We start from the raw sequence: 26404 nt of genomic DNA, 5'->3' as shown, positions 1-26404 counted from the left end.
AAATCATCATGTGCAACAAGGGAATGGCTTCACTCGATTGAGCCCAGATTTCCTGGGCACTTTTCTTACCACTCTCTACCCGCTGTGAATTTAGAAATCCCAAGTGCAGTCGATTGGTCCCACGAGAAGGTAGCACATATCTACAACATAATCAGTCCAGAGATGAGACATAGAAACCGGGTTTCATCTTCGGTCCTATAAAAGACATGCATCGAAGAGTCAGACGTTGACGGAATCACGGAAAAGTACCATCTTCTTCATCACAAAAGTCATGACAACCACTCTTCCCGTCTTCCGTCTTTGTTACAAAAACTAAACAATGCTAACAGGCCATAGAACCTAAAGAATTTTCCTTGAAAGAACCTTATCGTGGCCATTATGTAACATAGTGGAAAGCCACTCTACACACCATCATCAATCATAGAGATCCCGATGCACCATTTTCAGCACTGGTGGGAAAACAGAAGAAAAGAAAAACGAGAGTAGAGAAAAAAGAGAACCGAGGAAAAAGGTTGGAAAACTTGCACAAAAGGCAAAGGCAAGATGAAACCTCGCTCAACACAGGGTGAGAGGAAAACTGCAATGGGATAGAGGGATTGATCGATAGATAAATAATATTTTTTTAACATTTATACATATACATATATAATGTTAAATCGGGTTCATATTTTTAACCCTAACCCTATCTCGATCTTCAACCCAACCCAACCCAACCCGTTTTTTTGGGCTGGGTGGGTTCGGGTTGAATTTTGGTGAACCCGGCCCAAGAATAAAAAAATCAGCGGAGCTCTGACGGTTTGATTGGAATTTTTAATTGATTTGATGCAGAAGTTCTACGAATTTCGATGTGGCCGATCTATCAACCGAAAGAAATCCCAATCTAACAGTTCTGGCCTTGGAAGAAGTCTGCGACACTGGCACAGTGACACTGCCAAAAGAAAACAAAAAAAAAGTTATCCACACCCACACGGCTCAAAAAGAAAACCCATTTAACGATTCGCGGAAATCGGCTTCAGTCAGTGCAAGTCCGTGCTGACACCGTTTCAACGTCTCTTGTAACCTTAGATTGAGAATATGTCGCCATGAAATAAAACATAAAAATACGAAGATATTCCCGAACTCCAATTCGCGCGCCGTGTATAAAAGACATCTCCCGATGATGGCTCATCATTTCATGTACTATCATTGGGAGATGTTCCGAACACACGTCTGGGATGTGGTGTGGGACGCAGTGGGTCGCCTACTTGTAGGAGCTGATTTGAACTCGAAGGAGCCAGTCCAACTACTGAACTACCCAACAAAACCATCAAAGCCTGCACAGACCGAGATCTGCGATTCGCACATCCCTCTCTTACTCACTGTTATCGCCATGGCTGGGAAGCTAGACTGTGTTGTTGTAGCAGTCGACGGAAGCGAAGAGAGCATGAACGCCTTGAAATGGGCGCTCGATAATCTGACGCTCCGAACCCAGGGAGAAGGCTCCGAAGCCGGTACTTTCGTCATCCTCCACGTCCAATCTCCGCCATCCATCGCCGTCGGTCTTAACCCCGGTTCTATCCCGTTTGGTGGTCCTTGTAAGTAACTCCTATTCAGTTTTACCTTCCACTTTGTTGTTACTCTTTCAATTCCCTGACCTGAATTTTGAATTTCAAACAAGCTGACTTGGAGGTGCCTGCGTTTACCGCGGCGATTGAGGCGCACCAGAGGCGCATCACTAATGCGATCTTGAATCACGCGTTGAAGATTTGCTCTGAAAAGCATGTGAGCGTTTACTTAATGGTTCATTGTTTCAGTACTTCCCATCGCAAATTCGATTTTTTTTTGAAAATAAAAAAAAAGAGCATTGAGATATTGGTAGGTTATTTGGTCAATTTGTTAGGCTATTGTCAAAACGCAAGTAGTTGTTGGCGATCCAAAAGAGATGATTTGCGATTTCACAGAAAACTTGAAAGCCGATCTTCTTGTGATGGGATCCCACGCTTATGGTCCTATCAAAAGGTAATTTGAATATTCATTTTTGTCATTCCTACAAGTTTTGATATCACATTGTTACCAACTTGTCTGTGAATACTTTGCGTTGTCGCACATCTGCTTAACATTTGGGACGCTTTATTGATCAGATTGCCTAGGTTGAATTTGCCTGCAGGTGAAGTTGATCAAGATTGTGATGTCCATGCTCTTTAATTCTACCGAGTCTCATGTTATTTTTGTTTTTCTGCACGAGCGATCATCTGGTTCCTGTAATCCAATTATCATGACCACTTTCCTATATCTAACACGACATTTCTGTCCTATGCAGACAAGGGTGTAGCCGTCTTTCAAATTCATAGTATCACAACTAATTTTCCTAAATTTTCTTTCTTTCTTTTTTTAATTATCTTTTTCTTTATAATGTTAGTTATTCACTTGAGCATGACTATTGCTTTAACTTTACTCTTTTTCTTAGTTTGGGGGGGGGAGCATTTTAATGGGTTCAAAATTTTCCATCTTGAGTTTTGAACATACAGTATCCCATTTTTTGTTGTTTTTCTGAGTGCAGTCTCCTCTTCATTGGCTAGTGGCTTAATTGTCTTAATTTTCTTACCTTGTCAATTTTTAATCATCAAAATACTTTTTCAGGAAGAAGTAAATGTGTAATTAATGGGTCATTGTGCAGAGAGATATTGGAATCAACTTTTTCCATAATTTGGATGAGTTGAATGAATTATCATATTTTGTTTTCACACTCAGAATGGCAAAGGACTAGAAAAATACAGTGGTGAGGATAGCAAAGGATTAGAAAGGATGCATGGAGGATATGAATTTGGATATGTAAAATTGGATATGATCCTTGAGTTGGCACAGGTGAATGATCTTGCTCTATAAAAATACAGTGCTTCATACATAAAGATGAATATCTAGTGTCTTCTAAAGTGGAAAGAGTGTTTGTCAAGTGGGGATGTTTTCCTTATGAGGGTAAACCAGTCAATATGTGCAAGGGTTGCGAGCTTATCCTTTGTAGAGTTTGTACACACAAAAAAGGCCTGTATGTCATGGGTGTTTGCATCAAGAGATGGGCAGAATGAAGTGAAACTAGTAGATTTACCATAGTCAAGTTGTGAAATTTTAAGGGAGGGGAAAAGTAATGGTGAAGTTTATGGAACTGGCTGAAAAAAGAATTATAATTTAGAGGAAAGAATTATGCCACGTGGCATAATATAACTGAAAAGTATAAAGAGAACTACTAATTTTTTTGGAAACCTTCGGAAAAACAAACCAAAAAGGAGGAAAAATAAAAGAGAAAATGAAAAGGGTAAAGACATCGTGCAAGGAAACTTGGTAGTGGAAAAAGGAGATTCGAAATGTTGTTAATGAAAAGGGTTTCTTTCAAGTTTTAGGCTTCTAGCAAATGGTAAGAATATGAAAAGGGTTTATTTCAACTTTCAAGCCATTGTGCAAGGAAACTTGGTAGCGGAATTAGGAGATTTGAAGTATTGTTAATGAAAAGGGTTTATTTCAAGTTCTATCAAATAGAAAGAATATGAAACTATAGAAAATGTAAAAGGTGCCGTGAAGACAGGAAAAGAAAAGGTAATAAATGTCAATCTTGTGGGGATTTACATTACCATCTATTGTGTGGGTATTTAGGAAGAGAGTACTCTAGGCTCTTCTCTAACATACCATATAGCGTGATAGGTATCACTATGAGAGTGGCTCATTGGAATATGAGGGAATTCAAATGCATGTTTGTGGGCTCTGACACCAGAGGTTGCAAATTTCGAGTTCAATGGTTCACTGGTGAATACTCAGGTAGCCATGCAATTGTTCTCCCCTCCATTAGACTGCTGTCAAGCATTACTTTGATGGTTACTTGTAGTGAATTATTGTCTTTCTAGAGTTCTTGGAGTCTACAGAGATTAAAGGGCAGGGGCATAGCCTGTTATATTTGATGACTACATTGGAGCTAACTCACTAGCACTGTTTTAGAAGCTCAAACTTGTATATCTGTTGGGACTTGAATGCTTTGAGGGGGGAGGGGGGTTGACTTTCAGGTGATCCATTGGTCTAGATGAGAGATGGTTTTGATGATTCTAGAACTTTAGGGACCATATCAAGGAGGTGGAATATTTAGCATCCTGATTGAAAATTTTATTTAGATGAATCCTCAACCTGAGGTCCATTGATTTGATAGCTGATAGTTTTGCTAGAAATGGAGTAGCCCTTTTCAGAAGACGAGGTAAAGAAGGATTTAGATGAATTGGAAGGGGAAAAGGCTCCAGGCCCCGATGGTTTCACTTTATTATTCTTCAAGAAGCTTTGGGAGCTTCTTAAGATTGATATTTTAAAAGCTCTTGAGGAATTTCATGATTCTGCAGCCTTGGAAAGAAGCTTGAATGCAACGCTTATTTCCTTAGTTCCAAAGAAGAAAGGAATCTCTGGTTTGAAGGATTTTAGACCAATAAATTTGGTAAGAAATATGTACAAATCTTGGCCAAGATTCTAGCCACTCGGTTAAGAAAGGTGATACATTCCTTGATATCCAAATAAAGGAGCTTTTGTTCACAACAAGCATATTCATGATGCAGTTCTCATAGCAAATGAGCTAGTTGATTCAAGGAGGAGGAATGGAAGAGCATGTATTCAGTTAATGTTTTTCTTAAGCAGTTGATACTTGATAGAGAATTGTTAGGGAGAAGATAAAAATTCACTAGATGATCTTATTTATTTAAAAAAAGAACATACAATAAATTTCATGGAGAGATTATTTCTTGGATTGAGGGGTTTAAAGTAGATATTGTATTCAAAGAGCTTTGGTCTTCAAGATGACACCCAAAATTCTAGTTTGTTTAGTCTGACTTTTAAACTGATATTCTTTTAAAACATCTGGGAGTTCCCTGGGCCTTACCAAGAAAGCACATTCAAGCAATTTCTGGTTGACTCCTTTAAGCAAAAGAGTTATTCATGTTGGGTGATCGTCTAGTTCAAGACAACACGGGTTAGCAAAATTGGTAAATTTGTGTATTGTACATGTATAATATGCTCATAATTTAACAATGGATGTGGAACTAAACAGAACAGAATAGTAAAACAGGATTCATGTGGCTGATCCCATATGGTTGAGACAAGGCTTAGATGATGAAAAATATGCTTATTTATGTAAGCATGTTGGGAAAATACATGTACACAATATCTTAGCATGATTCTCTCACTTGGCTTTGTTTGAACTTAAACTGCTCCAGGAACAAGCTGATGAAAAAAAATGCTCCAGGAACAATTTTCTCCCATATGTGGAAAGTGGCATCCTTATCTCATAGCCATCTTTAGGTAGTGACCTATATATTTAAGAGGTTGACAAGAGGAATTGTCTATTTCTTGATTTGAATATATTATATTTGCACATGCAACTGATAGGAAGAGTGAGAACAGTACACATTTTCAAAAAAGAAAAGGTTGAATTCTCTTCATGTAGTTTTTATAATGTATGAAAGATCATTCCTTAGTTGTGTTTTCTTTCAGATGTACGTCTTGGGATTCTGTTGGATGGTAAACCAGAGGTTTTACTTTTTAATATTAGCGGAAATCTTAGTTGTTTCTTTGCAGTCTTTGGCATGTTAGATAGTTTGGTTTTCTAGAGTCATGTATTGACTTCTTTCCTTTTTTAATTAAATGCTTGCTTATATTCTTATTAACATATATGCCATTGCATGAACCAACTTCTATTCATTTTATCTCTTATAAACACTTATTTTGCAACCTTTATTCCTGCACAATTATTTCTATTTATTGCTATCCTAAAAAATGTGTATATGATAACAGGATGTTTTTGGGTAGTGTAAGCAACTATTGCACCAACCATGTACAATGTCCAGTGATTGTAGTAAAGGGTGATTCATGATGAAGTGCCTTAGGTATGTTTCTTCCTGGTCTCTTTTGCTAGCAGTTGTGTGGATTCTGCAATATCCATTCTAGTTTATGTTACTTTAACAACACAAGGTGTTAGTGTTACAATACTGCAGTTGCTTTGATAAATCTTGTTCCATGCCTTGTGCATTTGATATTAATCAGATAGTGCATTCAAGGAGTCTAACCTAGGTCGTATATATTGGGTGGCAGGACACCATGAAAGCATTGCTTAAATTAAATTCATACAAAACATTGACAAATATTAATATATGAAAGACTAATATATACAACTGAACCTTGATATGTATGTTCCAGCCCAACCTGGACTTGGCCGCACTCAAGCTGGTCCATTGTATAAAAACCTAGGCCCAGTCTACTACTAAATCTAGGCTAGTTCAGATGAATTGGCTGCCCAAGTCCAGTTGCCACTAATATTCTTACCTCTCCAAAGGCCAATCTCATTTTCTTTCTTTCTTTTTTTGTTGGTACAACCTCTCTTTCTCTCTCTCTCTCTCCCCCCCCCCTTCCCCATCCATGCATGTTTGCTTTTGCTTACTATCTCATATACCAATGCCTACTTTCCTTATTTTTGAAATTTAAAATATTTAATTGTAAGGTATATCTGAAGCTTGTTGGATTGGAGAGAACAGGGTGCATAGAAAGAAGGATTTTCTTTTTCTTAATTATCCACAAACTAGTGGGATATGAGTTAGTCTTACTCTCTATTGCACATGGTTGAATGCAATTGGAGGGGTGTAGCCTGTGTTACCCAGAGATGGTAGGGACACAACTACAAAAGGTGTCTGATATGCAATTTACACCCAAAACTGAAGTGTCTGACATGATACAGCACCCTTGTACATGTATCTGGGTTATCATAGGATCTGGCCATCCTCCTGGATCTGGTCAACATTACCTTATAATGATTACTGTTATTGTAGTTATATCTTGTCATAATTTTGTTTCATGAAATCTAGTCTAGTTCCCATGGATCTAATGATCTTGAAAGCAATTTTTAGAGAATATTTCCAAATATTGGAATTTCTAACTACTACTCAAATGAATTTTTCCTAAGCCATTTATTTTTGGCATTATGCAGGCACTTATTTGTTTTTATATAATTTGTTTGTTGATCTTACTTCATTGTTTCCAACTGTACACATTATTTTTGTACTGTCTTTGAGATGATGGCAATAACTGGAAATAATCTGGAACCGGGGTTATGTCATTAGTCATTACATTTTGATTGTTGTCATGCTATCTTATTTAAGGGTCTTCATTCCCATTACCTTTTTTCACCTGTATACTTGATTGACCATAGTGCATTTTTACCATCACAGAATACTTTTTTCTTGGGAAGTTTGAACAACTACAGTTTCCATTATTTTCCGGTTTATTGCCAGCGTGCTTGATTATGCTTTTTCGTCAGCTGTATCAGTGTGATCTTTCCCATCTTGCTATTTCTTGCTTGTGGTTATTATGTCACTACCAGGTTGTAACATCTTTCCCGTTTGTTCCATTGTGGCATAGCAACTGTTGTATTTGTAAATTTCTCCTATTCTTATGAAATCTGAAAGATTGTGGGAGTTTGGCTCTCTATAGTAGATGTAAAAAACGGAAAAAAAGGTGGAGTTATTAAAGCTCCCAGTTGTTCTTTTTGGTGTCCTGTGTGCCTGTAAGCTTGTGAAACAACTAATATTCAATATTTATTATGGATTGGCTCATTGTTTACAATTTTTCTTTTGAATGTTTAAATCTAATTTTCTGAACCATATTGCCTAACCAATATCCATGGAGAAAATAGTTGTTTTTTTTTTGAAAGGCCATGGTGAAAATAATTGAACTCGGTCTCTAGCTCAATATTGAAGAATAATGTTGTCACATCCTATAGATGGGGATCATCGCCAATGTTTATAGCAGCCACTTGTATGCAATAAACTTACAGCATTCACTGAGGCTTAGTTTGGAAAGAGTACAAATACATACAAAATAATATAAAAGATAAGCTTTTGCACTCTACAAATTTGCATTTGTACTCTTTCCAAACTGAGCCCGAGGAACTTTCGCCAATGTTCTCAGATTGGCAATTTATGTTATTGATTTCTTCGACCATGAATTTACTTCTCAAAATGAAACTGAGCTTGACTTGTGGAAGTGAGAGTTGCTGTCAAAGGGCCTGCCCTAGTGGCTACAGGCTTGCTGATCCCGACATGTTGGCCCTCCTTAGTTATTGTTTCACTAATGCTAATTGCCTAATCAACACAATGTACTACTGCTTGTATAATGTACAAGCTAGAGCTGAATCAGCTAAAGGAGAACCAATTATCAACTTCTTTTTTCTTTTTCTTTTTTGATTCAATTATTGAGAGTGTAAGTCCAAATGTTTCTTATAATTTGATCTGGGTATTGAATAAATGATGGAATAGGAAGTAGGAATCTGCAGACTTGTGTTCCATTGTGGGATCCAAGCATGTGAAGTCTTATTATGAGCCCGTGACAGACCACATTATTTCCTGTTCTTAGTTGTAATATAAAGGGACAAAAGAGCCAACGAATGACAACGCGTCACACACTCAGATGATGGTTCACGAGACAATAATACATTGGCGATGCCGCGATGGCCAATGGTCATTCATCCTTGTCAGAAATGCCTTCATTTGTTTTCCAAACGTAGCATTTCCTTATCTAAGAACTTGATTTTGATTCAGATTGCTTTGTACTTCGTACTTTGTACTTGGAAAATGGAATTGGAGTTGGACCCGAAGCTGAAACTGAAAGTCCTCGCCTTTCAAGGCTTGGTTTGGGGTTATTCTGTGTTTGGTTTTGGTGATTACTGATTCCCTCTGCTTTTCCTCCATCCTGATTCCCGAAACATTCATCAAAGTCAAATGACCATCAACAACTTACCCATGTCATTTTCTCACGCTAACCGAATCAGATACTTCCGAGTTCCGATCCACAAACTGGCGTTTTCGTTGTTTTCTGCAAAAGCACGGGTGTAGTATGTTATGTGGATGTTTGATTTAGGAATCTTACACTTACAGTGAACGAGACATTTTCTGCTCAGACAAAACTTGGAACTATCGAATTGGGATCTGCTGGAGTGCTCTTCACACCGACCTCACAGTCACATCCTACCCCTGTATTGAGATAATAAATAGTCACATCCTACCCTGTATTGGGAATATCCCTGAGTAATAAATAGCACGGGAGATGTTCTCATGCAAACAGCCTAGCATTATTCTCAATGCAAGGCTATATTGTATATTTGTACCGTAAAATTCACATATGCGCCCCACAGAACGCGCCCTAGCGTGTATTGAGAACATCTCATGTGTTTGTACCATGTTGCTTTATCCCCATCGCAAGTTGAGATTTATTTATTATATATCGCGAGACACGGTGGCCATTTCCCGATCAATATCAAGTGCATTAACCACGTGCCACGTTCTTGCTGGACCCCAGACTCACTGTTACGGACTGAAATCGATTATTTCAAGGAAAACAGGGAGAACTCGTTAACTTGCGGGTAAAATTAATTGAGGGCGCTTTTCGTAAATTCGCCCTTACTAGGCTTATATAATAACCTTTGCATGGGCCTCTCTCCCTTAGAGAGTTGAGATCCCAATCCAATACTCTAAACTTCAAACTCGGGCCGTGGGCTGTGGCCCAGTCACACCTCCGAGTCATGGCATTATCCATTTCTACCGCGTTCGTCTTCTTCTCCCTCTTCGTCTTAACAACAGTCAACGCCGCTTTCGACACCTGTTCTTCTTCCTCTTCCCCGTCGGCCGACTCGGAGCTTTCTGTTTTCCACATCTACGGCAAGTGCTCGCCTTTCTCCTCACCCAAGCGCGAGTCATGGATCGACACGGTCATCAACATGGCTTCCAAGGACCCGGAGCGCGTCGCCTACCTGTCCAGTCTGGTGGCGCAGAGGGCGACATCGGTTCCCGTTGCTTCGGGCCAGCAAATGTTCAACATTGGAAACTACGTCGTCCGAGCCAAGATCGGCACCCCGGGTCAGCTCATGTTCATGGTCATGGACACCAGCAATGATGCCGCATGGGTCCCATGTTCCGGCTGCACCGGCTGCTCCTCCTCCACCGTCTTCACTCCCAACACATCTTCCACGTATGGATCCATGGACTGCAAGCTGCCGCAATGTGCTCAGGTCCGAGGCCTCTCTTGTCCGACCGCCGTTGCCAGCCCATGCCTCTTTAACCAGTCCTACGGCGGGGACTCCTCCTTCTCGGCTACTCTCTCGCAAGACTCGGTTAGGTTAGCGCTCGACGTTTTGCCCAATTACGCATTCGGATGCATCAACGCCGTCTCCGGCGGGTCAGTCCCACCTCAAGGGTTACTTGGCCTGGGGCGTGGGTCAATGTCTTTGCTCTCGCAAGCCGGCTCACTGTACTCGGGCGTCTTCTCCTACTGTTTACCGAGTTTCAAGTCTTACTATTTCACCGGTTCGTTGAAACTCGGACCAGTGGGTCAGCCCAGGAGCATCAGGACCACGCCTCTCCTACGTAACCCGCACAGGCCGTCTCTATACTATGTCAACCTCACCGGTATCAGCGTGGGTAGGGTTCTGGTCCCGGTGGCACCGGAACTACTAGCGTTCGATCCAAACACCGGGGCTGGAACCGTAATCGACTCGGGTACGGTCATAACTCGGTTCGTTCAGCCCGTCTATACAGCAGTTCGGGATGAGTTCCGTAAACAAATAAACGCGCCCATATCCTCGTTGGGAGCTTTCGATACTTGTTTTACGACGACATACGTAGCTCAAACGCCGGCCGTGACGTTCCATTTCACGGAGATGGACTTGACACTGCCGACGGAGAACACATTAATACACAGCAGCGTCGGGTCGCTGGCGTGTCTGGCCATGGCAGCAGCACCCAGCAATGTGAACTCAGTGTTGAACGTCATAGCAAACCTGCAGCAACAGAACCTTAGAATCCTGTTCGATATCCCCAATTCTCGGTTGGGAATTGCTCGTGAGCTCTGTAACTAGTCTTCTCTTCTGTTTCTTTTTCTTCGTTTCAAGGGGTTGTGCTTGTTTAGTTTTTATCTTTTCTATCTTATTTCTGGTATCTCCTATGAGGATTGAGGAAAGAGATATTTCCATTTTGGTTAAAAAAAATTAAAAGTATATATATAATATACAGGGGTGGTGTCAAAGTGGAATCATAAACTTGGTAGCATAAGGGGTTTTATTAATGGATGGGTTTTGATTGGTCAAAATTCTTTTCATACCATATCTTTCTCCCATCACGGATTTATCCGTAGGTAAATGAGTAAATGCATACCTTTAGATGAGCTGACTACGTTGACTGGCTCACAAAACGTGTCTGAGATATTGGACACTTGTTTCACGATGCCTCGAACACATCTGATGTACATGGTTCTTTTCTAGGCCCCATTCTAGTTTTTTCCCTTTTCTTTAAAGCCACACAGCCACAACATTGCTACGTGGTGTTTCTGTGGCTGCCATTTGTTCTTCTCACCCTAATGCTCTCTCTGCCAAGCTGTCATGTCTGATAGAGAGACTAGGAGGGTGTTTTGAAATGTGGGTGTTTATTCAATAAACTCTGTTATATATGTGTCACTTCAGCAGTTTTCCTCTCATGTTCTTCTATGCATATTTGAGAATATCAAAAGGTGATTTTTTAAAGTTTCCTCAAATGATAATGGTTAAACATTTTTTTTACTGTTATGCTGATGTGATGCCTAATGACACCTAATTGTCATAAATAGCTGTGATTAGTATCTTTCTCAGGTAAATAGAACCAAATACATACTAGATGATCTGGTCACCATACGTGGATGAGATGTTTCATTAGCGGACCGCATTAGTAGGCGCAATATAATAATCACTTCAAATGAGCATTCTACAAATATTCTGGCAACTATCTAAAGTGGTTTCTAATCTTTTTGAATTTCAATTTATTTTCTACAAAACCCCGAAGCATTTCTAATTTCATTATTTTCAAAGCCACATTTGCTGAAATGGTTTCTGTCAGAGACCAATTGTCTCTCTCTTTTTTGGCGTATCAACAATATTTTTTGCTATTTGTAGTGGTTTCTCAAGCCATTCTCTTAAGATACTTACTCATGATTGCTTCATTTTGCTCAACAAGTTCATCAGCCTATTTCTCCAGTTGTATTTTCACTTTTCCTACTCATTGTAATTTGATCGAGCATTTTATGAATGAATTTCGCCTATCTGATCAAGCTAGATTTTGGTATATATAGGCTTTTATTAGGTGGTGCAACTCAACATAAATGAATATCAGATAAATGGGAAGTTAGAATTAGACTGTAATCAGCGGTCCTATGCTCCCAGATGATCCGAGCCAACTGAATTCCACTAAAATAAGATACCATTTAGGTTGCATTTGTCGAAATCTCTCCCGAGTCCCAAATGGGCTCTAAATATATAAAATGCACTTGATCCATCATGGGCTTGAGCCAAGCTGAACAAAACAAATCAAAGCGGGCCTAGCTCAATGCTCAATTTGCAATCTTATTTCTGCCTTCTATCTTTTGTCAAGCCCATCAAGTTGCAGATCCAGTCCATGTATCAAATAGGATGCTTCTGGATTGGCCAATCGGCGATTATTTGGTCAATATTACCAATAACCCCTATACCCTTTATTCCACAAGTATATTTGATTTCGTTCTTTCATTCTCCAGCCATTGACAACGCTATACCCTCTTTTTTTTTTTAATTTCAGCTTTCATTAAATGATAGATATTAGCTGTCGATGGCTTTTACCTCTTTTTTCTATAAATTAATATCTACAAATAAGTAGGACTAAATTTGATTTATTTATATTCAAATTCAAATTTAGTCGTGTTTATTGGATATTTACTGGATTTGAATTGAATTCGGATATTAAATTGTATAAATGAATTAATTAGACTAAAGATAATCAAAGTATTATATTTTATTTATAAAATATACTAAAATGATTTTAATATTATATTTTATGATACAATAAATTAAAAATTACTTGTATGAAACTCCAACCTATGACAATTTAATGAAAATACAACATCCAAACCAACTTTATTAGTTATAATAGAAGCTTTAAGGATATATAAGCATATATGTTTTAATTGAATCGAATTGGATTTTATTTGATTGAATAGGGCTGGATCCATATTTGATCCAATTATAAATGAATTGAATTCAGATCACCCTTTGAATCTGAATTCAAATTTGGATAATCGGATACCATTTAGAGCCCTATAAAGAAGGATTTCTGTTGATCATGGAGCCAGAGATTTTGGGCTGAAACTCGTGCCATAACCAAAAAGGGCATGTTTGATACCATTGAAGCCTTCTCTGACAGTGTTTGTATCAAATTTGCCTTCAAAAAAGGGAAATTAAATGGGTGGTGTTGTGAACATAATCCAATATATATATATATATATTCTTTAAAACTATTAGGGGCATTGATGTAAAAAGTGGTTTCATGGGCCCGATAGCCTAATTCATTTTTTTATCAATCTAGACAAGGTTTTAGGTGTATGGATTTAAGCTCGGACTTTCTCAAATAAACCTTATCTAAAATGGGTTTGGGCTTGAATAATAAATAAACAAAGCCTGGCCCGGCCTACGGACAGGTCTGATCTCCGTTACAAGGAATTCTCCATGGGCCATGGCGTTGAACTGGCGCTGGCGGCCATTTTATGATAAAGGGCAAAGCTACCAACACTTCAACCATGACGCCAAGTTGAAGATTTCTGCTTAAGTGGTTCGCATAAAATTTCTCCCGTAGGTCGTCTTATCTGACTACACAAGCTGTTTCTTTGAAAATTGTTCCATGTAAGATTTCTGCCTGCATCCATTAATGGATCTGATGATGAGTAGTATGTTGGAAAGTGTACATGTTAGGTGGGCCGTGGAGCCATTTCTATGCCATTTTTGATTCACTCTTTTGGTCCTCATTTTTTTAATTCTTGCTTATTTTGGGCAAGAATGAATAACATTAGCATTTGGTTATAAAATTTTTGTCATGTACCACATTCTTTTTAGAATAAAAAAATTAGCTTGTAATACAAAAATTGAGGTAGCCTGCATCATGAAAAATAATCATGCCCTATCTTGCTCATTTTCATTCTTTGAGGAAACTCTACCTACAAAACTATTGTCATAGATGTTTACTAATGAACCACTGTGGAAGTACTTTTACAAAAGCATTTTTACACAAAAGTACTTTAATAAATGCACTTTTACAAAATCACTTTTATAAAAGTACTTTTGTGAAAGCATTTTTTGTAAAAACACTTATACGGAAGTACTTTTATAAAAGCATTTTTATGAAAATACTTTTACAAAAGTACTTCTACATAGGACACTTGTCAATCTGAAAAGAATTTCTTTTTAGGAAAAAAGTGTTTGGTTCATAGCAATATTTTCTCATTTTACCTATTTTTACCCATTCTTGTCTATTTTAGAATTTCATCTTGGGTAAGAACGAGAAAGAATGATAATTGAACCAAACATGGCTTAAATTTCCCATTTTCTGTTGAAGCTTAAGCCCAATTGCTAATCTCCAAAGGCCAGAAGCAGGAACCAGATGATGTATTTGGCTTTCCAAGTCGGGCCCTACACAAACAGCTTAGCTTGTAAGTTATGTTTGAACCTCTTTAGATAGTTTATTTGTAATGCTTCAGAGCAACTGAATCAGCTTGGCTGAATGTTGAGCAGTTCGGCTCAGCCCTCCCGAATGGGCATTAAGTGATAGGGTTACAATTGGATCCAGTTGAATGTAGATCCAAATTTGATTGGATTATATTTGAATTCAAATTGGATAACATCCATAAGGTTTATAATGGATATGAATCAAATCCAAATTGCAATTAGATATTGAATATTATAAGTAGATCGCTGAAAATATCATATTATTAATAAAATGAACTAAACATATAGTATTTCATGATCACAATGAATTGAAAGTTATTTATTTGAAACTTCAACCTCAGACAATTTAGTAAAGACAACATTTAAACTAACTTTACTATATTTAAATTAAATTGAGTCGGATTATATAAAATCTATAAGGTTGCTTCCATCATTCCATATATGATCCAATTATAAATAAAATGAGTTAAGATTACCCTTAATGGGATTGATCGAATTCAGATAATTTGATTTTTTTTTTGGTAGAAGATAATTTGATTGCAGCCTTAAGTGAATAAGGGCTTTAATATTAAAAAAAAAATCAATATATACAATAATGGGATAGTTGGATCTCTCAAATTCTCTAAACAACTGCTACTTCTTTCTTTGTATGACTACCAATAGCCCTTGTTTTTGTAAACGGCATGAGACATCATCCCAAATTTGAGTTAACTTTGGCTATTTGGGGCCAAAAGCCTATGCTGTTGAGAGCATTTTTGGGCTGAACACGTTTACCAATTCCCCAAATTCCCAATGAACTTATAACAAACAACTAATAGTTTCCATGTCAAACTAGGGAGATTTTTAATACAAGTGGCATTCTATTTTTATTTATTTTTAAATAGCATATAAGAAGTGGATTACTCCCATTCTCAAATTGAATCCTTTTTCTTCGTACATGTCTTTACCTATTTTCAGAAAAAAAAAATGAAAGTAATTTTTAGGACATGTGAAAGCTAATTATAAAAAAATTAAGTAGATGTTGAACTCATATTAATAGGTTACATTCGAATTTAAATAATAGATTCATCATAAAACTCTCAATGGTGTGGGTTCTATTCTTTTATATGAAATATGTTGTAAGTTATAAATTAAACATGATTTAAATTTTTTTAAATAAGAAACTAGAATTAAATATATCATATAAATAGTAAACCTCAAAACACAAAATGATATATAAGTGTAAGTGAGCACGAATCATGTGGACCCTTCAGTTCACAGGAAGCGTGCACCTACCAATGAAAAATGAACACGTCGTCTTAGTAAGTTAATAGGAGTTTAACGGGACTGCTCGGTTAATAATGGTCTAACTGGTTGAACCAGCCACTAAAAGACAAAAAACAATAAAACCCAATAATACTTCCCTCATTCGAACTCCCCTCCCACTGTCTCTCAGTCTCAAGATACTGTAACTAGACCATTGGCCACCACAACAATCGATGTTTAGCGTGAGGCATCAACCAACGACCAGAGACTCACGATAAATTCTTCTTCGCTTTTTCCTCCACCTTCTTCTTCTTCTTCCCCTTTCTTATTCTTTTTCTCATTTTTATCTACAACAATCCTCTGAAATCTAAAGGCCGTGTCCCAAAACCCTAACACCCTCTGTCTGATCCGACAACAAGGAATCAACCGTTACCAGTTATTGTCGGAGTAAAGTAAGCCTAACCTTCAAAATTAAGATCATTAAAGTAGACTGAGCTCTGACATTTGAGGGGGAGAAAAGGAAAGCATGAATAAAGCCGAATTGCTATTTGAGGTATTAGGAGAGAAAATCCATCCATGGACAGTTAAAAAAAAATCAGTTGTTCGTAATTACCTTCATTTCTTGCTTTCTTCTATTCCCTGAATAGAAAAAAGAAAAAAAAAAAGGACAATCAAAACTACACGGTTAGGCCTCATTTCTAGTAGCTTTAAAGAATTCCCCAATCCTCGCTAAGGATATGTAGATTTTCCAAGAGCATTTAAACACTTGAAATTATGGACAGAATAATCCAAGAAGCAATTGGCTATAGCACAGTTACATGAAGTTTGGATTACAGTCGATCTGATCCCAACACACAAAAGTTGGTAGCAAAAGATTACCTGAAAGTCTGAATACTAGAGCAGAAAACATTGATCTCACGATGCATGAAATCAGCTAATATATCGGTGGCAATGCAAAAATGAGTGTTCTGATTGATTTTGGCCGTCTTCTTCATTGTTTTCTGAACTTTCTTTTTCTACCTACATATCCTGCACTTTCATTCCGTCTGTGACAACTGACAAGAAGAGAAGAAGATGATGATTTTACCGCCTGTCACTGATCATTGGTCTCTCAACTTGGTTGCTGTGATTTGATGCTGAAAGACAATGAAAGGGGAATTCGAATGGAGGAAGTTATCGTTTTTCACTTTTTTGTCTTTTAGTGGCTGGTTGGACCAGCCTTTTCCGTTAAATTCCTAATAACTTAATAAGGTGACCGCTCATTTTTCATTTGCAGGTGCACGATTCCCGTGAACCTGAGGGTCCACAGAATGCGAGCTCAGTGCAAGTCATTCTCTAGTTACCAAACAATAAGAAAACATAGTTAACAGGAGATGGAACCTAACCTAACATCACGAAAGAAAGAACCCTGCTAATCACTCTCTTTGTCTCGGGATACTTTATATACTAACAGCACCATTCTTGCATTAACTTGCACAAAGTAATCACAGACACACACATAAACAACATAAAATAAATTTTCCTGTCAACTACCCTTCTCTCTTTCACCCTCTCTCGCCCACGATTGATGAACAGCAACTCCTGTCAGCCCCACCATTGATGCACGGCAACTCCTTCATCCCTGAGCTTTCCATAGAGAGCCAAGCATTCCCAGTAGACCCTCTTGCTCTTGTTCTTCCTCCCGCCTAGTCCTCGGTGTTTGCACTCCAAGAACAGTTCATCCACCAAACACATGGCTTTATTCTTCACCAACTCCTCTACCACTTCTGCTTCTGCCTTCATCACCACGTACTCTTCTTCCTTCACATTCTTCCTCAACCAATCTGACATCTCCAGTTGGGGCACAGCAGTGTCAGTTGACAGTTCATCCGTGGCCACTGTCTCTATCTTGTAAATTTCGAAATCCCAATTTCTTGTTGGGTAATTCCTCTCAAACCAATCAGGGCTGCCGCCGTTTCTCTCCGGCAAGCCAACATTGATGAAGACGCGACGTGGGTACCCTTCGAGCGAGTCCCCAGTTAAGTCCGGCAGGAATTTGGTCCTCTTCAAGTACTTGTCCGATTCCACATGAGCTTTTCGCGGTGGTTCCAGGAGCACATCCTCGAGTCCATCCAATGCCGCCTTCTTGGCTTCTGAAGGGAACGCGCAGAGGCGCCTCTTATTTGGCCAATTCCCGGATGGTAGTTCGGACGGGCCAGTTTTCTTCATTGCTACAATTGTGGATGCATATCGCCGGATGTAGACAATCTTGTAATTTGAGGGCTTCCAGAAAGCATCCGAAGGGTCGTTGCTCAATTGGATAGCTGCAATGCCGCCGGTCTTGAGCGTGCGGTCGAGATATTTACCAGAGCCAAAGCTGGAAGCGAATGTGAAATCGAATGTTGCATCCGGAACTGAGCTCTGGCGTTCGGAATCGAATTCAGAGATGAGATATATCTTGTTATCATTATAGAACCGAGGATTGTGAACGATCACCTCTCCGGCGCTGCCGTGGCTTACAAAGAGTACTTTGCCTTCGGATTTAAGAACACCTTCGTTGGTTAAATCCCGAAACAACATGGTCAATAACTCAGCATTGATGAGTTCAGGGCCAAAATTGGCCTCAGAATCGGTCATATAGGAATTAAATTGGGGAAGTCCGTCAATGACCAACTTTCCAAGCCAGGGAAACGTGATGATAACCAAGGCTAAAAGCAAGGATCGAGCAATAACCCTGAAAACCCTCGGATCGGGGAGCTTAATCACGAGCTGGTTGTCGGCAGTCGGGCTGATCCCACCTTCTCCGTGAAGGTGTTTGCTCCTGGTTTGGTTTTTGGCTGGAAATCCACAATCCAATTCCATTTCTGTCTCAAGTTTCTTGGATAATTACTTTGCCCTTTGATAAGAAGGACAGCTGCTGGTAGGTTGGGTTTTTGGTAAGTTGGTTGTGTGGTTGAGTAAGCACTAAGCAGAGAGGAAATGCAAGCGAGAGGAGAGTGAAGGGAAACTTAGCGAGTGCAAAACCTGGCAGCGGTATGGTTTCCACCCACGAGAGCCACACGGGTAGTTCGCATTCCAGACCAAAGCAGCATCAACTGCTTCAACCGCTGCACCTCCATTTCTTTAACCCACCCAGATCCACAGAATTGATTGTTGCTCAGGTACCCAGTACCCCAGTTTGATTATTTCTTCGCATGCGGGATCATCGTCTCCGTCAACCGGAGAAGTAAAGAAGGGGCCTGGAAGTAAAGTGAGAGAGAGAGACAGAGAGAGAGGATTTATGGATCCATTGAGAGGGAAAAGGAAGAGGAGGAGAGGAATTAAGGTGGGAGAAGGAAAAAGTCGGTGGGAGATTGGGTAGAGGACGAGTGAAGTATAAAGAGCTATTGATTAGCGGCCCCACAAGAAACGAGTTCTACCGTTGCAGTTTCTATGTGAAAAAGAAGCCAGTCGTTTCAGAATAACAAGGGCCCGTGCAAGGTTTTAAAAAGCGGACCGGACACGGAACCGTTCTAGGACCGGTTCCTGAGTTGAACAGTTTGTTTTTCGGTTTAAACGGATGGTCCGTTTTAATTTAAAAATAAAAATAATCAAAAACCATTATCTGAATTGATGGTTCGACTGTCTGAATCAATGAATTATTAACTAAATTAATAATTTTTTATCAAAAAACAGTTTTAGGGTAAAATGGAACTAGTTACCTATCGTTATAAATTCGGCTTCAATCATGGCAAAGCCCGTTCAAGCAAATTTTACTGCCTTTCATTCAGAATATCTTGTACTTGTGTGATTTATTTCATCGGAAATGTTCCTCTTAAAACAGTGTGGGCACACATTTTGCCTCGATAGAAGTCGATCTCTGTCGTTACTTGCTGTTTATAGGATAATTTATCGTCGTAAATAGGAGTCATTCATACATAGCTGGGGACACTTGTACGTTTAACACACGTGAGAGTCACGTGGGGCTAACTGAAAAGTCGGTATCAACAAAGCTGGCTGTCAATGGAATGGATCTGATCCTGTCCCAATTCAATTATTATATCCACATTATAAGGATATCAATAATAAAATTCTAGCAGGTGAGGTGACTTGTCATGGACGGGGTACCAACTGAAATACATGAAACAATATATATTTTTTTCTTATTCCAAAGGCTGATTATAGCCAAGTTTGTATGAATGTATCTATGTCCTTGAAAAATTATGTCTAAAGTTTTTAACAATTGACATTCTTTTTTTTTCTTGAATTATATTTTTCAGATGATGAAACCACATATACATATATCAAAATAAATATTAGAGTTCAACTATGGTCATTGCACTTTAAATCCAGTCTTAACTAATTATGCTAAAGTTTTTATGTTTAACAAAATGTATTTATTATCACGTTAATCAGTCATGTCTTTTGTTATACGGTAAATAAATACATTATTGATTTTGTTTAAAGCTCAGTTTGGAAGGAGTATAAATACAAATATATAGAATGTAAATATAAAGTAGCCCAATTGGTAATTTGGTATGATAGTGTTAATGTTATGCTTTGTAATTAAAAATATTAAACATTGTCACGCTAATCAAGTTCTTTGAGAACGTATCCTGTCTTCTTCATCCACATTGGTTAACGACCCTTTCGTAAACTGAAATCTCTTTTCAACATTTTGTTTTCTAATTTACCTTTTTTTCCAACAAGCCAAACATGAAAATAGAAACCCATTTACTTCACCAGGACAATCCTTGTTCCTTTCGTCACATGGAGAGATATAAATGAGATAATGCGAGGTCAGTTGGAAGGAAAGTGGCACGAGGAGGAGTCATCGTCTTGGTCACGTGGGCCTAAGTACGAATTGTATCATTGCCGAAGTGGAGGGTTGCAATTGCATAATTGACCACTAGGAAATGAAATGAGCTTGTTATGGGCCTTATGGCACCATAAATTGAGGTCGTAGGCCTGGGCCCTTGGAACCCGGCACTTCATGTATCTTTATTTGGACATGATAGTCACTGTCCGATCTGTTGGTTTATCAAAATCAGAAAGAAAAAAAAAATGAATATGATATTTCTATATATACAAGGTTTTAAAACTGTAAACTTTAAAGGCCTAATTCCTGGTTCAAAAAGGTGAGGCATAAAGCCTCAAGGTATTGTGAGTAGACCGGTTCATGGGCCGGGTGGCTCGACGGGCCGGATGGGCTTGAATAGGATTTTTGGCCCGCAGGTTTAACCTCGGGTCAAAAAGCCCGACCCGCATAAAATTCGAGCCGGGCTCGGGCTTTGCAAAAATAGCCCGGCTCGAGCCCGGCCTGGCCCGACCTATAGTTAAACCTAAGTAAAAACCCTATGTGATGTCTATTTGAATAAATTTTTTGATTTGAGGTCATTGATTCACTTGTAGACCCATTGTTCATTTAAATAGGGGAAAAAAACATTTAAATCAAAATAGAAAATGTCGGAAAATTTTGAATTTCTTTTATTAGGTCGGGCTTCGGGCTCGGGCTCGAGCTTCGGACTTTTTATTAGGGCCGGGCTCGGGCTCGGGCTCGGGCCTAACAATTTTCTGTTAATAAAGAGTCAAAGCCCGGCTCGAGCCCGGCCCGGCCCGGCCCATGAACATGTCTAATTGTGAGGTGTAAGTCTCAAAAGTTAAGAAAAAAATAATTAAAGTTTATAAATAATAAAAATAATATATAATATACCAAGTTAGAATGATATAAAATACAAATATTCATATGTAGAATTTTATAAAAAATAAATTATAGCTTTTAAGTATTAAATAAAATAATGACGAATCATCTAATAATTATAAACGATTTACACTTTCATTTTTCAAAATGTAAAGTTCTCAAATTCTTCAAATGGCCAACTTAGAAGATAGGAAACAATTTAATTGATTCGATCTATGCAAAACAAATCAATAAAAAGAAAACAAATTCATTAGTTAAAGAAATGAGAAAAATAATAAACTTGGGATGATAGATTTAGAACAACTAGGGAAAAACCCCACTTGAGTTTTCCTCTTCTTGCATTGAACTCTCTTAAACACTATGAAAAACTGATAGAACTTGATTTGCCATATTAATTTTTCAATTTTACTTTTTTTATTTGGCCCATAATTATTAAAATATTTGTTCATATGTTTTAAACTATGAAAATACATAATATATCAATAAATAATTATTGATACTTGAATCTTACACCTTTTTCACCTCTTCACCTCATTCTAACAAGGGCTTAAGCCTCATATAAATTTGCGAGGCTCAAGCTTTTACTTCAAATAAATATTTATATATCAAATGTTAATGTATGTTGCATTCCATCGAGGTGGGCCTAGACTCAATGGAACAATTTCAAAATTCAACCATGATTTTAGCCCAGGGCCTTACCAAGATTTCTAAATCAGTATCGTTATGGGCAATAACATGGGCTTGGTCAATTAAGGCTCAAACCAACTTGGCCCAAGTAAGACACTTACCTAAAGACAATTTATGAGATCCAAACCAGGGCTGCACCCTTTAGGCGGTGTTTGGTTTGATATAAAACAAAAGAGAAACAAAGTTAAGGGAAGGTTCGTGAGGAATTTCACTCAACTTTCTGTTTCCTCTTATTTTATATGAAAGTCAAACCAATCATTAATTCGGATTTGCTTCCCATGAACGATAACTTACAATTAACGAGACATTTCAGGGTCCGTTTGGTTTACAGTTAGAATCGGAATCAAAATCAGAATCAAAATAATTCGGAATTGAAATCAGAGTGGTCTATTCCCATAATCTTTTTAGTTCAGATAGGAATGGAAATGGAAATTGAAATCAGCAGGAATGAGATTTTATTCCCAAGGGAGGGTTAGGGAGACAGGGAATGGCCATTCCCTCAAATGAGGAAAATAATTCCAATTCCATCCAACCAAACAGTTGAAATTGGAATAGCCCATTCCGATCCGATTCCAGACCCCTGTTCACATGAACCAAACAGGGCCTCAGATGTACAACTCCAAGTTATGTGTGGAGTGCTCTCTGTGAGGAATAGATCCAAACTCAACATGAGTTCAGATTTTTTTCCTATAAAGCATGCCTCACACCAACCTCACAGCATGTTATACACAAACAATCTCCCCATATATGATAATTGATAACTAACAAGAATGGAGAAGTTTCAAATGTGAGGTTCCAAGTTATGTGAGGTCGGTGTGAGTAGCACTTTGTGACAAGGTTTTTAAAACTAAACTAGACATGGAACCGTTCTAGGGTCCAGTTCCCAGGTCAAATGGTCTAACTGTTCAAATCGAATAAAGGCTCCATTCTCACAAAAAAAATAATAAAATGGTTAAAAACTGTTGTCCGAGTTGACTGATCGACAGTTTGACCGCTTGGGTCAATGATTCACTGACCAAATCAATGATTTTTGGCCAAAAAACGGTTCTAAGCTAAAACGGAACCAATCAAATAACCAGTTTTTTATTTTCCGGTCCGGATTTAAAAACATTGCTTTGTGATAAGCAAATCCGAACTCTAAAATCGCACCCTCGATGAATACTTCTATCTATCATTTAAAGCAAAAAAATCAAAAGAGCAAAAAAACAGTGTTATTATTTTTAAGCTACACTACTACTGTAGCATAGTGTAATAATAGCAATAAAACATAAATTAATGTGCAGAGAGTCCAATCTAATCAAATAAGGACATACAGCCCTTCTACAGCAGCTTGGGGAGGATATATTTTAGGATGTAGTGAGTGATATATGCGCTTGCTACCTCCCCTGGATGAACGGCATCCCAGAACAGGTACTGGCTAGCGTTTTCACATGGTTGAGTGAGCGCGTTACAAAGTGGTCCCATTTCTAAAAAACCCGTTCCGCAGCACCCCCTTTTCGTTTCCACAAAACCTGCAACGTCCACCCACAACACTTTGCTTCATCACATTATTCATTGAAATTGAATATTACGTAGTCGAAATAAATATGAACTACTCCAGAGTCCAGTCCAGTCCAACTCTAAAGAGTTTAATTACTTTTACTTTTACAATTTTATTTGGACCTACCGTATTTTCGTGGATTGCTAACAAGATCCATCAGTGGCTCATATATGTCAGCCATGACCACTTTGCTGCCCTGAAGCGATGACTGTAATTCTTGACTCAATTTCTCCAGCTTGGAATTGTAAACACGAGAGTCCCAATTCTGGTCATCCACGCATCTCCTCGCAATCGGGTCTGTACTGAATCTGGACGTTATCTGGAGTGGTATGCAACCTATTGGAGGAAGGCTACCTATGAGGAATTTGCGACACCCCAGATCGTACAGCTCCTACGCAGTCACATGGCAACGAATCCCAATCAAAAGGAAGATCAATTAGTACTTGTAATGGCGCAAACATGGGCTGAGGGCTCTAACTGCATTGTTTAGATTTCTTATCGTTTAGATTTTGCAGTGCAAAATATGATTTCTTATCGTTTCAGCTTCTCCCTATTTTGTTTGTTTGCATTCTTCGATCTCATTTGCACCATCACGCATTTTTACTATTGCAAATCAATGAAACTGATGAACTTCAAACGAATAGAGGTACTGAACACGTAAAGAAGAGAGGGAGAGAGAAAGAGAGAGACCTTAACCAAGGCTTGTAGCTTTTGTTGCAGAAAATCTTGGTAGCCAGTAGTGTTAAACTGAAGCTTCCTGGTGGGTAAATCATAGAAGTTTAAAATGAAATCGTTGGTTCCTGCACTAATGAGAACCAACGCTTCACCAACGATTTTCATCGATTCTTGCTCCCCTACAACTGTTTTGAGCCTCTTGATGTACTCCTTGAAGTATTTTGGTTGCTTCGACACCGGAATGACCTCCGATTCTGCTGCGGTAAGATCATCATATCCTGATCCAGCGGATGCAAACGAAACACCCGTAAGGAGTTCACTGTCTGGTAGACGTGGGTCCAGGAAAGCAGGAAGAAACTCCTTGATTCCCAGCGCAGAGTCTAGTAAATCTGGGACCAGTCTTCCATCAGAAAACCTCCCAGTGGATACCTGATCAGGGAATTCTCGGCCGTAGGGATAGTGATTACTCTTAACCAACGTTTTGATGAAGTTGTTATTGCCTGTGTCCACTGTCGAATCACCAAATGCAAGAAGCGCAGGGAATTTGAACTGGGTCGAGGCATTGCAGAAAGCACAGAAGATAAAGATGACGAGGAAGAAGAAGAATGGAACGGTGGACGCCATGGTCATGGTTTAAGATGAATTACTGAATATTGCTGAGTTATGATGGGGGTGTAATGGGTGAAGCAGCTTGCTTTTCCACTTATCTTTCTTAACTTGAAAGGCAGGTTTTTTCTTAGCTACTACTAATGGAACAAGCTAGCTAGAATGGAAAGATTGTTTCTTAGAAAGATTGAAGACCGTCCTTCCTTATCAATGTTCTTCTTGGGTTTAGGGTTTTGTAGCCTATGAATTGTAAGTTACCTTTACGTGGTGTTTAATTTCTTCTATGGCTGGAAATGTCGAATTTTGGTTTCTTCCTTTTCAATTCAATAATCTATGCTTATATCTATTAATTTTAGTTTACCAAAGTAGCCTTATTTTTTAATTTGGTCCATTTTTAATGGAGGGCAAAAAATATAAAATTTCATTAAATTTACCATCATTAAGTCTTACATTTAAGTTATTAACTCTTTTTATCTTTCATTGAATCCTATTTTTAACTATTATACCCCTATATTTGAATCTAGTTCTTATCTAATTGTGAGTGCAAAAAATTTGAACTACTACTTTCCACATTCAATTCCTCTCTCATTAAGTTTTATATTTATGGTATTAGCTCTTGAGTCTTATATTTAAACTATTTTTCTCACCGATAAGTTCTACTTAGTTCTATATTCAATACTTTTAGCAATATAAAACCCATATTTTTTTTTACAAACAAATTGTTATCTCTGTGGTAGATAAGCAAATCAACAATCCAGTTCAAGTGGGTGAACTTATGATGTCATAATTAAATAATAAAACTTAAAAATATATACAAAAGATAAAAAAAAAATTATAGAAAAAAATGGGTACATCTCTAATATTTTATTTTTAACCATATTAAAGAAAAATAAGTGTTATAAGCAATGACTATTTTTATTGATGATGGAAATGAAATACAAAATTTAAAGCCAAATAAAAAATGAAATTCTTTTCCTATTTGATGACAAGTCAACAGTTCAACCTTTTGAGCCAAATGTACCAACCCTTAATGTCAAAATTTAATAAATAAAAATTAAAAAAAGATAAAAACATACAAAAATCACTAATATTCTTTGATAAGAAAAAATAGTAGAAAAATAATTTTATATTAATCATATTAAAAAAAATAAATGTGATAAACAAGAATTGTTTTTATTGGTGATAGAAATGAAATGTAGAATTTAAAATTGACCAAAAAATGAAATTATTTTCCTATTTGGTGATGATTAATAGTTTAACTTATTGGGTGAAACGTGTCAACCCTTGATGTCATAATTACATAATAAAATTTAAAAAATAAAAATATAAATAAAATTATGAAAAAATATAGATATTTTATAGAAAACATCTAAGCACATCTCTAATATTTTTTAGTCATATTAAAAAAAATAAGTGTGATTAACAAGAATTATTTTTTTATAATGAAAAT

General features: G+C 37.8%; 4 protein-coding genes across 4 annotated transcripts; 2 read left to right on the top strand and 2 right to left on the bottom strand.

The window, feature by feature from the left end:
* Nucleotides 1-1141: 1141 nt before the first annotated feature.
* Nucleotides 1142-7617, top strand: LOC104603714 (Adenine nucleotide alpha hydrolases-like superfamily protein). The gene is made up of 5 exons (XM_010267814.3): nucleotides 1142-1574; nucleotides 1658-1761; nucleotides 1880-1998; nucleotides 5797-5888; nucleotides 7224-7617. The coding sequence occupies exons 1-4, from the start codon at nucleotides 1157-1159 to the stop codon at nucleotides 5873-5875; spliced, it is 720 nt and encodes a 239-aa protein (XP_010266116.1). The 5' UTR covers nucleotides 1142-1156; the 3' UTR covers nucleotides 5876-5888; nucleotides 7224-7617.
* A 1855-nt stretch (nucleotides 7618-9472) lies between these two features.
* On the top strand, nucleotides 9473-11054 carry LOC104603725 (aspartyl protease AED3). The gene has a single exon (XM_010267824.3). It carries the CDS (start codon nucleotides 9572-9574, stop codon nucleotides 10901-10903), a length of 1332 nt encoding a protein of 443 aa, XP_010266126.1. The 5' UTR covers nucleotides 9473-9571; the 3' UTR covers nucleotides 10904-11054.
* Nucleotides 11055-17371: 6317 nt separating this feature from the next.
* LOC104609205 (uncharacterized) lies at nucleotides 17372-18628 on the bottom strand. The gene has a single exon (XM_010275463.1). The coding sequence runs from the start codon at nucleotides 18626-18628 to the stop codon at nucleotides 17372-17374; it is 1257 nt and encodes a 418-aa protein (XP_010273765.1).
* A 4690-nt stretch (nucleotides 18629-23318) lies between these two features.
* On the bottom strand, nucleotides 23319-25224 carry LOC104609216 (GDSL esterase/lipase At2g30220-like). The gene is made up of 3 exons (XM_010275473.2): nucleotides 24364-25224; nucleotides 23800-24064; nucleotides 23319-23644 (listed from the first exon to the last, which is right to left on the bottom strand). Exons 1-3 carry the CDS (start codon nucleotides 24976-24978, stop codon nucleotides 23454-23456), a joined length of 1071 nt encoding a protein of 356 aa, XP_010273775.2. The 5' UTR covers nucleotides 24979-25224; the 3' UTR covers nucleotides 23319-23453.
* Nucleotides 25225-26404: the final 1180 nt, after the last annotated feature.

The sequence above is a fragment of the Nelumbo nucifera genome, chromosome 5, assembly GCF_055504915.1.
Source record: "Nelumbo nucifera cultivar China Antique chromosome 5, China Antique-T2T, whole genome shotgun sequence".
NCBI classification, from domain to species: Eukaryota; Viridiplantae; Streptophyta; class Magnoliopsida; order Proteales; family Nelumbonaceae; genus Nelumbo; species Nelumbo nucifera.
This window is presented reverse-complemented; position numbering and strand designations above follow the sequence as displayed.

Bases quoted from the DNA above. Each gene is read 5' to 3' on its own strand.
- LOC104603714 (XM_010267814.3), top strand. From the start codon at position 1,157: ATGATGGCTCATCATTTCATGTACTATCATTGGGAGATGTTCCGAACA. The intron at 1,575-1,657 runs GTAAGTAACTCC...ATTTCAAACAAG, and splicing joins TATCCCGTTTGGTGGTCCTT to CTGACTTGGAGGTGCCTGCG. The intron at 1,999-5,796 runs GTAATTTGAATA...ATATGATAACAG, and splicing joins GCTTATGGTCCTATCAAAAG to GATGTTTTTGGGTAGTGTAA.
- LOC104603725 (XM_010267824.3), top strand. From the start codon at position 9,572: ATGGCATTATCCATTTCTACCGCGTTCGTCTTCTTCTCCCTCTTCGTC.
- LOC104609205 (XM_010275463.1), bottom strand. From the start codon at position 18,628: ATGGAATTGGATTGTGGATTTCCAGCCAAAAACCAAACCAGGAGCAAA.
- LOC104609216 (XM_010275473.2), bottom strand. From the start codon at position 24,978: ATGACCATGGCGTCCACCGTTCCATTCTTCTTCTTCCTCGTCATCTTT. The intron at 24,065-24,363 runs GTCTCTCTCTTT...GTGACTGCGTAG, and splicing joins AGCTACAAGCCTTGGTTAAG to GAGCTGTACGATCTGGGGTG. The intron at 23,645-23,799 runs GTAGGTCCAAAT...TGGACGTTGCAG, and splicing joins TAGCAATCCACGAAAATACG to GTTTTGTGGAAACGAAAAGG.